This window comes from Notothenia rossii (assembly GCF_949606895.1).
Source record: "Notothenia rossii genome assembly, chromosome: 5".
NCBI lineage: Eukaryota > Metazoa > Chordata > Actinopteri > Perciformes > Nototheniidae > Notothenia > Notothenia rossii.
Window position 1 is genome coordinate 36,509,997 of NC_136903.1, and position 10,525 is coordinate 36,520,521.

At 43.3% G+C, this 10,525-nt stretch overlaps 1 protein-coding gene across 1 annotated transcript in view; it reads right to left on the reverse strand.

Annotated features, from left to right (window-relative positions):
* The window catches only part of cUnh11orf24 (chromosome Un C11orf24 homolog), a 15,686-nt gene extending 5,389 nt beyond the window's left edge, over positions 1-10,297 (reverse strand). The window contains exons 1-2 of the mRNA XM_079684211.1: positions 10,144-10,297; positions 5,764-6,039 (exon numbers count right to left, since the gene is read on the reverse strand). Of these exons, the coding sequence (XP_079540337.1) occupies positions 5,764-5,881 (118 nt within the window). The 5' untranslated portion in view covers positions 5,882-6,039; positions 10,144-10,297. The remainder of the gene's footprint in view (positions 1-5,763; positions 6,040-10,143) is intronic.
* Between the last annotated feature and the right edge of the window lie 228 nt (positions 10,298-10,525).

The following is a 10,525-nucleotide window of genomic DNA, read 5'->3' on the forward strand; positions in this document are numbered from 1 at the left end:
GTTTGGAGTTTCTCTTTTGTAATACATTGATCTGAATTCATTAGATTTATTGGTATGTCTTTGTACAAACTTTCAAAATGTTCTCTCCAGATGTCACCGTTTTGGATGGGTAATGCTTGCGGTTGTTTTGTGTTGAAGTTGCTCCACAGATCCCAGAATTGATTTTGATCAATGGCTTTCTCAATATCCTCAAGTTTCATGTGGGTATAATTTTGTTTTTTGTTCCTTATTGTACATTTATATTTGTTTAAAAGGTCATTGTATCTAATGCGTAAGGCTGGGTTGTTTGGTTGCCGATGTTTTTCATTTGCTATTTTTCTCAGGTCTTTTCTGATGGTCTTGCATTCCTGGTCAAACCATTTGTCAGCGTTTTGCCTTTTAACAGGCTTCCGCTTTTGTTTTACAAGGTCAGCTTTAATAGCTGCCTTGTGAAATATCATATTGATATAATCAATGGCCATGTTTACACCATCTTTGGTAGGAACATATTGATTTTGGTCAAATAGTGACATGTCATTCATCAGATCAGGTGAGTTCAAGGCCATGGTGAATTTATCTCCACTGTCTGGGGCCCATCTGTAAGTAGGATTTAATGTATACAGCTTACTGGGTCCCCTTGTTGTGTCACTCATTGGACCTGAGACTTTAAAGAACACATTGATTTGGTTGTGGTCTGAAAAGGGGGATTGCTGTCTGACAGTGAATGCACTGATAGTGGAGGGGTCCATGTCAGTGATTGCATAGTCTACTACACTAGACCCTAGAGCTGAGGAGTATGTGAATCTCCCTAAAGAGTCCCCTCTGAACCTCCCGTTCACTATGTACAGGCCTAAGGCCCGACAGAGATGCACTATCTCTTTGCCATTCTGATTGATTTCAGAGTCAAGGCTGTTCCGATGGCTGACGGTTGGTGTGGTAAACAGGGGGGGCTCACCAAATACATGGTGGCTGCCCTGTGGGTCTATGACATCAGGTTAAATTCCTGTTCGTCCGTTCAGATCTCCAGTTAGAAGCACATTTCCCTGGGCCTGAAAATAGGCTATTTCTGAATGGAGAGTTTCAAAAATGTCTTCTTCAAAATAAGGAGAATCTACTGGGGGTATATAAATAGCACACATGTATAGATTCCTGTCAGTTATGCCCAGGGCTTGATCTAACCTTAGCCAAATGTGTGATTTACCTTGTTTTACTACTGAGATCTGATGGCAAAGATCTCCTTTATACCACACCAAGATCCCCCCGATGTTCTGCCCTTGCGTATGTTTTTTGATTTTATAGAGGGCACCATTACTTCATTATAACCTGGAAGACAGTGAGTGAGCAGATCATTTTTACACCATGTTTCTGTTAATATAATTATATCAACATCTTTGATAGATTCTAAGAACTCTGGATTCTCACTCTTAACCTCAAAGGTTGAGGAGTGGAGTCCCTGAATATTCCAACAGCTTATATGAAAAGAACGCATCTTTTAAAAAATACAAAACAATCAAAATGAACCTGTATAGTGAGACAAATATATAAAAAAAAAAAAAAAACAACAACAAATAAAACAACTATTTTCACTAATATTGCTATTGTACTGATTACTACGATAACATATAAATGTAATGTCTTAGCTGGACAGAAGTCGGGTGCACAGGGTGTGCAGCATCATCCTGATGTCTCCCAGTTCAGAGGTAGCAGGGGGAGGGAGGGTGGCAGCAGGCTGGGCTACAACTGCAGCATAGCTCCGCTGCTGTAGGCGGGGAGGGAGACAAGGAGCAGCTGTTGCTGCATATCTCTGCTGCTGATGTTGTGCAGGTGTTGAGCTGGGTGAAAGCAGCCTCCTCTGGGTGTGTTGGGGGCGTGGGGAGTGGGAGGTCCAGGCTGAGCTGTTGTGTCTCCTCACAGCAGGGGTGGTGATCCTGGGGTGGTGATGGGGAGGAAGCGGTGTGGGAGGGTCTATAAGGCCTCTAGAGGAGGGGGTGGGAGGACTGCGTCCCAGGGCTGCATCTTTGAGGGTCTTTGCAAATATCCCCACCCTCTCTCTGTGTAGGTGGAGTCCATCATAGAGGTCCCAGGGGCCAATGGTTGAGTGGAGGGCCAGGTGGACATTTGGTAAGGTGGCACATCCTTTTCTGATCTCCATATTAATGTCATGGATGACATGAGGAGGGGTGTCTGTCCTTGGCAGCAGGGTGGAGACCACAATGCGGGTGTCAGGGAATTCCTTACTGGCCTGCTCCGCCATTTTCCTCACTGCCTCAGCAGTGTCCCTACGGAGGGTGTGCAGGTCATTTGTTCCCGTGTGGATCACCAGGTACTGAGGACTCCTGAGGGTCTCCTTTTTCAACAGCTTCATGGCCTGGCCTGTGGTGCTGCAGTGTTTAGACAGCACCTTTTTATCAGGGAAAAGCTTTCTTGGGTCCAGGAACTTCCCGTTTGAGTCAGCCAGCAGGACCACTTGTGGGTCTTGTTCTTCCTGCTGAGTAGAGGGAGGCTGGGATGGGCAGAGCTGGCTGTGGGCAGCTGGCTGTGTGGGTGTATCAGGACGGGCCAGGGTGTTGTTGGGCTGGGTGCTGAGCAGAGAGGGTGGGCCAGGGACACTGGCAGGAAGAGTCTGTGTCTCTCTACTCGTCATTGTGAGGACTGATGAGAGTTTCTCTGTCAGGTGCTGGACCTGCCTGGTGAAGCTCTTCTCTCTACACTCAGCATCCTCCCTCACCTTGGCTAACTGAACACGGAGCACACTGTTCTCCTGTTTGAGTGCCTCTACACTTCCTCTGAGGTCAGATGCCAAAGCCTCGTTGTCGCTCTTGAGCTGCTGGAGTTCCTCTTTAAGCTGCTGCAGAGTGTTGTCTGGGGGACCAGACTGCCTGGCCTGGGTCCGCTCTTTGAATTCTGCAAAGTCCAGCTCCAGCAGGGCCATACTCTCCTTCAGCCGATTGTTGGAGCTGGCCGGTGTGGGAGGGGCAGAGATGGACAAGGTGTTGGGGTTCTCTATTGGGCTCTCATCACCTTCGCTGTCAGAGGGGACATCAGAGGGGACATCAGAGGGGACATCAGAGGGGACATTGATCCTCTTTGTGTCCACCTCAGCTTTCAACAGGGGAATGCCTCTTGGAATGACTCCAGGTTGGCTTCATTCCCTTGGACCATGACCTTTCCTTTGGTGTAGTATGTGATGGTGAGCAGAGGGTCATCTTTGTCAAGGTGTTCATCTTTACAGATTTTTAATCTGCCTCCTGAGCCGATGCCCTCTCTGGATACGTATGCATAATTCCTGCACAGAGTATCTTTCCAGATGTAGATGGAATCAGTGAAGAATATGAGGTTGTTCTTCTTCCTTCCTCCTTTTTGTTGGGCATAGTCAGTGAAGAGGACCTCTGGGTTTCCACACAGTGTCTTCTCCTTGTGTTTGTCCTTCGCATTTACACTCTTGCATTTAGCAGGATATTCAATATCTCTTCCCTCTGCTCTGAGAGCTGAGAAGTTCTTTTTTGCCTGCTGGACAGTTTCCATGGCGACCACTTGTTTTGTTCCAAAGAGAGGCTAGGCTAATTAATTAGCTTACAAATACTTTTCTTTTCCTTTCTTTTTATCTTCATGAAATAATTCACAGTTTATAATGTTCCTCTACCTTCTTTGGTGCAGCTCCTTCCAACAGTGGCAGGTAACAGCTGGCAGCCCACAGCTAGCAGCCCACAGCTAGCAGCCCACAGCTAGACGGTTGACAGTTGTCAATTGGTAGTTGAAAGCTAGTTTGTAGTTTCAACTCAAAAATACATCCAAAAATTGCGTTTCTTCCTCTGGTTTCTGTCGATCAATGTCGTTAACTCTTCTTTGGAGTTAATTCTGCAGATTTTCCTATAAAATGTCTCACTTTTTAGGTCCAATTTCGATTTTTTGTTCAGGAGCTCATTTCTGATGCAGCTTACTCAAATCAAAACAATCTATCCTATCCTAATCTATCTCTCTCTCTCTCTCTCTCTCTCTCTCTCTCTCTCTCTCTCTCTCTCTCTCTCTCTCTACAACGGGGCTCCCCCCGTTGACAGTTCACTGTCTAGCACTGGCTTCGTAGTGCACTGATCGATTAGGCTAAGCTAACCTGTAGCTGCTCCCTCCACACTCACAACAACTTCATACAGACATAAATAAAGCAGCTGTATTCGCCATACAGGAAACACATTTAAAACGGTTTTGCCTGCCGTTTTTGTGTACACAAGCATTCATCAATGGTTTGGAAAGTGGCGCTGTACCTTAATAATATAAAGGCTTGTATTTGTGTGCATTCCTGCTCGGAAAGTGGCAATGTACTGAGAGTGGAGGTGTCCTGAGATTAGCGCCTGCAGGCAGGCTCCATGGACCTGTCAGCTCCGGACTGCGCAAAATGCGTACATGAAGCGCTACGTCATGAACGCAAGAAATCTACCCTCGTGGGGGCGCGCTCATGTGATTGGCTTAGAATTGAGGAGACAGCTGATTGGCTATAGATAGAAAACATTACAAGTACGAATCGGCTGACCGTCAGGAGAGTCTCAAAAAACCCACACACGAATGCACAGCGATCCGTGCAGAGAAAGCGGTTTGTGTTTGCAGGTTCAGGGGATTTAAACGGAAAACAAATATGTGTGGATCAAAAATACACATTTAAAACTTTTTTCTGTATTTGGATTTTATTTACATGTACCGGTATATGAAACGGAACACATTTGTGTGTGCATTGAAAAACACAAGTGTGGATCCAGAAATACAAGTGTGAATCCTTTTGCGGATCATGAAATACAAGTGTGAATCCTTCTGTGTGCATGTGTGTATTATGAGACTGTTCTGAGCCCATCATTTCCTGCTGTATCACGTTGTCACCAGGGTAGGATTTTCACGGCGGCCATGATGGCCACGGCCGTCGTAGCCCCTCGGTCTGGCCGTGAAGCCCCACAAATAATTGTACATCCTACGGCCACCATGGCCTGTGTGCCCCTGATACTGTTAACATCTCGAAGTTGCTTTAAAAGCGTCAGAACAGTGTTTTCATAACTGCATTATGCTGCGTTCACAACGGACGCGATCCGAATATTCTCATCGCTCTAACCGCAGAGTTTGACCCTTGAAGGCTGTTTCTTCTGCTCTGAAATTGAATATATTTGTTACATATTAACATAATTTTAGATGTTTTGATTTGATTTTGTGAATGGGAGAAGTAGTAGATGGAAACATACCAAATACTAATTATTCAAAGTAAAGTATTTTATTTTATATACGGTAATACTAAGGAGGCATAGGCCTATATGATGATATAATGTTTGACATTATTGATATTAAAACAGTGATTTGTTTCCCATGTCATTCGTGTGTTTTTCTTATCAGAAAGTGAAGTTATTTATTTGTAAGCTCCAAATCCAAATGTTTCCCTCAATGGCCTTTGTGCCCTGGCATGTGGCCTTTGCGCCGTGAAAAAATGTGTGACACCAAAGGCCAAATGGCCTTGCCCCTAAAATGACGAAATTCCAAGCCTGGTGGTCACAGCTCCTTTATGTATGGAACCTGACTCCTACTCAACTCTTTCAATCTGATTTAAATGTTGCATGTGTGCTTTTATATTTGTCTGAATTGTGCTTTAGTGTTTTTTCTGTGCTTATGTTTTCTTTAATGCCATCCACCTGCCAGCTACTGCAGATAAAAAATCTGTTATGGCTAAATCTGGAATATTTACATGATGGACTCAAGTGCTCGTTAATGAATGTGCATTGTCCATTCTTAAATGAATTAAAACAAACTCACATCCAGTGGTGCAGTTAGCTGGTGTGGCGCTGGGCTGGGTCTCCGGAGAGGCAGACGAGGTGAGGAGAAGCAGCAGCAGGAGGGGAAGGTGGAGACACAGCGAGGGAGACGGGGACATGATGGGCACACACACACACACACACACGCACACACACACACACACACACACACTATCCTACAGAAACACGCTCACATGGATCAAGACTCAATTTACACATACACACACACTCAACAGGCTGAGCTGGAATGGGAGGTGAAGGCAGCATCCAGCCGGACCTACACAAGACAACAGCAGCAATTAGAGATATCATTCAGATATTAGCCTTCCACACAGCTATCGGTGTCAGTACATGTCAGTGGGCTATGAACACTTTAGATTATGGGATACAAGTTATCATACAAACATCAAGTAGCCTTAATTGTTGTGTCAAATGTATTTGACCATTCACTTAAAGAGCAACTTCCAGGTTACAGACACCTGTGAATAAATGTGTAGGAAAATGATGAATACACTAGATTTTCAAAAGAATATACAGAAATATACACTACAGTGACATCTGGCATCGTTTTTGTAAGAAAGCCTCGGCACGTGACCTCCCGCGTGTGACGTAACATGGGGGAAACAAGGGGGAGAGCGGCCGGTGTAACGTATTAATAAACATGGATCCCAATGCTAGTTTCGACACAGAAGACACAGAAGAAGTTGAACATGAATATTCGAATGCATATGACGGACCACAACCTTATAATTATGAGCCTGCTAGGCGTCCAAGAGACCAGGAGCAGCCAAGGATTAGAAGAAATAACGGCCATCGGAGAGAAATTGAGCTGTGGTGTGAGGAGAACCAGTGGAGAACTGGGCCCCTATCTTGGTGAGTGACCGGCGTTAGCTACAGAATGTAAGCTAACGTCACATCACAACATTGTGAAGTTAGCTATCATATATCAGGCTATAACTAAAGTAACATTGATAATATAGTAACTTTACTGGCAGGACTGTTGATACTGATCCATAACAGAAACTAATGCGCAAGTATCAGCCGTATCTCGCGTTACCTAATGCAACTCAACACTACGGTGCTGTGTACCGGAGGAGAGACGCGAGATACGGCAAAATACTTGACGATCTGGCGGAGAAAGGTTGTGGAGCCTCCGTTGATATGCCGTTGTAAATGGCTTGATGGAAAGCAGGTGTGTAGTCGGGGAGGGTGCACAGCTGATTGCAGCAGGTGAGTGGAGGTTGAGCCACACACAAACAACACAGACAGGGGGAAACAAACAAACACAAAGGAGACGGCTGGAGCAGTACAGCCACCACAGCGTTACCTAATGGAACTCCACACTACGTCTTACGGTGCCGTGTACCGGAGGGGAGAGAGAGAGAGAGCAGCGAAGGGGGGGGAGAGAGAAGTAATACGGTTTCCTGATAAAGCTGTGGAGAGTGTGTGCTGCAGGGAGGTGGATGCACAACGCACCCAGGAACGAACGTTAGCTCCGGTCCTTTTTACTGTGGACTCGATGTCCTGACAGGCTGGTATTTGTGCAACCTGCACAAACACCATACTGCACCATGATTACAAATGGTGAAATAGGATGGAAAACTACCGAAAAATACCAGCTCACTAAAACACAACCGCTCAACTCAACGCAACTACTAACTATACACGCGGTCAGAGAGCGGAGAAGTTTCCCCTTTGTGATGTAATATGACGCATGACCTTAAAAAAAAGCCGTTTTTAAGAGCAGAGCTCAAAATTGCTCCTTTCCCTCTGAATTCCTGCCCTTATGTCTCATAAAGCATATCAAGTCCTACATTCACTTTTTTTTTAATTGTAATTTTCAAGCAAGTTTAAGCATAAATGTAGAAAAAAAATAAACCTGCAAGATGCTCTTTAAAAGTAAACAAATAGTCTGTCTGGTGTTATTATCAAAATCTCTCAATAATTTCTGACTGTATTGCTCTGTCTGGACACTTTAGTTGTAAAACATGCACTGTGTGTAGCCTACTTAGGATAGAGTCAAAATAAACGACATCGTTTGTAGTGTATCCCAACAACCGCCTGACGACTCAACTTTTGATGCGTGTGTGTGAGGGCTGCACAATATAACCTAAATCAAACTTTATTGTGATATCTGAATTTGCGGGATTACGTATCGTAAAGGCAGGATGAACTGTGATAAATGTGAGCCTCTATCATGTGCCATGCAAATTTTCCTTTCTTAATGTGTGTGGGTTATAGCAACAAGTTACGTCCAGAACAATTGGCAATAGATTCAGCAAAACATTGGCTGCCTTTGTGTTTTGTCTTTTTTCCCCAAAAAACATTTGTAGTTGTTTTTTCAGCAGGCAGAGCCTTAACCATTTGTTTCTGTGCTTTTTCCCCATCACTTGTGTATTTAGTTAAAAAACGTATTGTACCAGAGGCTACAAAGCTTTTGCAAAACTCTGAATTACCAGTCTAAATAACACACTTGTAGGGTTGAAATAAGTGTATTAAGAGATGCAAAAAAGAATCCAAACTGCATTGTAAAACTGCAATGAGACCAATTGAAATCAGTACAGAGAGCAGCAGTACAAGCCAAACGTGAGGGACGCCTGCAATCTAAAGTCAGAACAATGCAAGTTTCTGTCAGGGCCGTACAAAGCCTGAAATCTTTGCCACAAGTTAACAATTTGACAAACAGATCGGCGTTTCCATATGGCGGTGCCCTTTTAATGTGTCAGGGAAGATTTCAATGTCCAGGACAAATGGGAGAAATACCAGTCAAATAGTATCTGCATTTTCTGAAATGTTTATGACGCGTCAGCGAGTATATGGTGGGTCTATCAAACTAAAACATAAATCCTTCATTTCTCATGCATTGCTCTGCCTGATGCAGTGTATGGCTCCATTGATCTGAGAACTACTAAGCATGAGTAGAGTATTTCATCACCAAAATGCAGAGTCAACATATTGTAACAGCAGAGTGATGTTCTACTTCTCCTACAACAAGATGAAGCCTTTGTGGCATTTCAGAAGTGTTGTTAGGTATAGTACTTAAGTAAATATACTAACCATATAGTCAGTCAGCAGGAGCAACATGATAACTTTAGAAAATACAGATATATATTTGTCCAGGATTTCTCCCATTTGATCGAGACATGAAATCACTTGTGAAAAAGGTTTCACTGTCTGTACTGCACTGCTCTTCACTGAGAAAACTTGTAATGCAAAACATTTATTCATAGAAATCGGAGTTCAAGTGTTTTTGTAAATACAGATACAAATAACTACAAGATGTATTTATTTTTGCACTAAAAGTATGGTTATTGTTGATAATGTTCTTTTAGCTTTCCGTTACTTTTATAACCATACTGACATGTGTATTTGGTCTTAAGGGGGGCAGTTGGTATATTAGGCAACGTTAGGGCCCAAGTTCTAACATTCATGTCTGATTGACTGAATACCACCATAGTGCTATGCAGCAGAAAAATAACTTCTGTGCAGAGTGAGTATTGGACTCTAGCTTTATGGCTAGTCAACCTGTAACACATGGTATTTTGCTTTCTGTAAATTGCAAGACAAAAGTCTCCGAGTAGCCGTATTTTGTCAACCTGTTTAACTGAATAAGTTATCTATTGAATATCTCACACATAAAATGCCATTAAAGTCCCTGGGTCCGCAATGGTTTCATTGAGCTCAGGACTACGCTTTGCACAGCGACCTGCCAGAAATGTAAACAGGAAACAGTCAAAGGTCGCTACATGTGTCTACGTGGAGAAAAGTAGTGATACACACAAAGCACGCGGTCTACTGTACAAACACTTTCTGCCGCGAGTACACACTGAAGATACAATTATATGATAGGGAAAAAAGGACCAAACCCTATTCAACAATCGCAGAAGTGACCTGCTTATCTGAATATTGCCTCTAATATTACCCTGACCAGAATACACAGCCATACACATAACACATTGCGTTATTGCGTCCGGTCTTCTGCGTTACTAAGACACACAAGTACACATGAACAACTTACACAAAACACTTGTCCAAGTCAAATTGTGTAGCATTAACTTCCGTTCAAATAGGTAGCATCAAAGTTTAGCCCCTATCAGACTGATGCTAACACGGGGGCAGTAGCAAGTTAGCAACACGTAAACAGTTCAGACTGCTACGTTTACGGTGAGTGAAATATATTTAAAACACCATGGATAGTTAACATGGTGTGTTTTAAAGTGAAATAATGAAAAGTACATCCCACTTAGCACAGAACCCAGTTAACACCAACACTGCAGCCTAGCTAATGCTAACAAGCCATTTTCATTCGGGTGGTTTATCTGGATAAGCTAAATCAACCACTAACATGCTAACTACATTTCATGTAAATTCAGAGACTTACCAGGGATATGTTCTGTCAGATTCAATGAAATAAACAAGCACTGAGAAAGAAAACTACTACCAGCACCAACTCAACACTTCCTATAGGCAGGAGTCTGCGCCCTTCTTCTACACTTTTATTTCTGGCAGCGTACTCTCGTTAGCGGCCGTTACTGCCCCCTGCATGTTAAAACAAGATACCATTAAAATGCCCACTCTTGCTGCAGGTTTGCAAAATGTTGAAGCCACTGTTGGTTTGTACGTTATGTTGTAGGCTAGGTGAATTTACCGCCGGTATGTTAAATATGTCTGTTGCTACGTCGTCTATGCACCGACTAATACTACAAAAAGTAATAATAATGATAATAATAATAATAATAATAATGTCAACAACAAACCAGTAT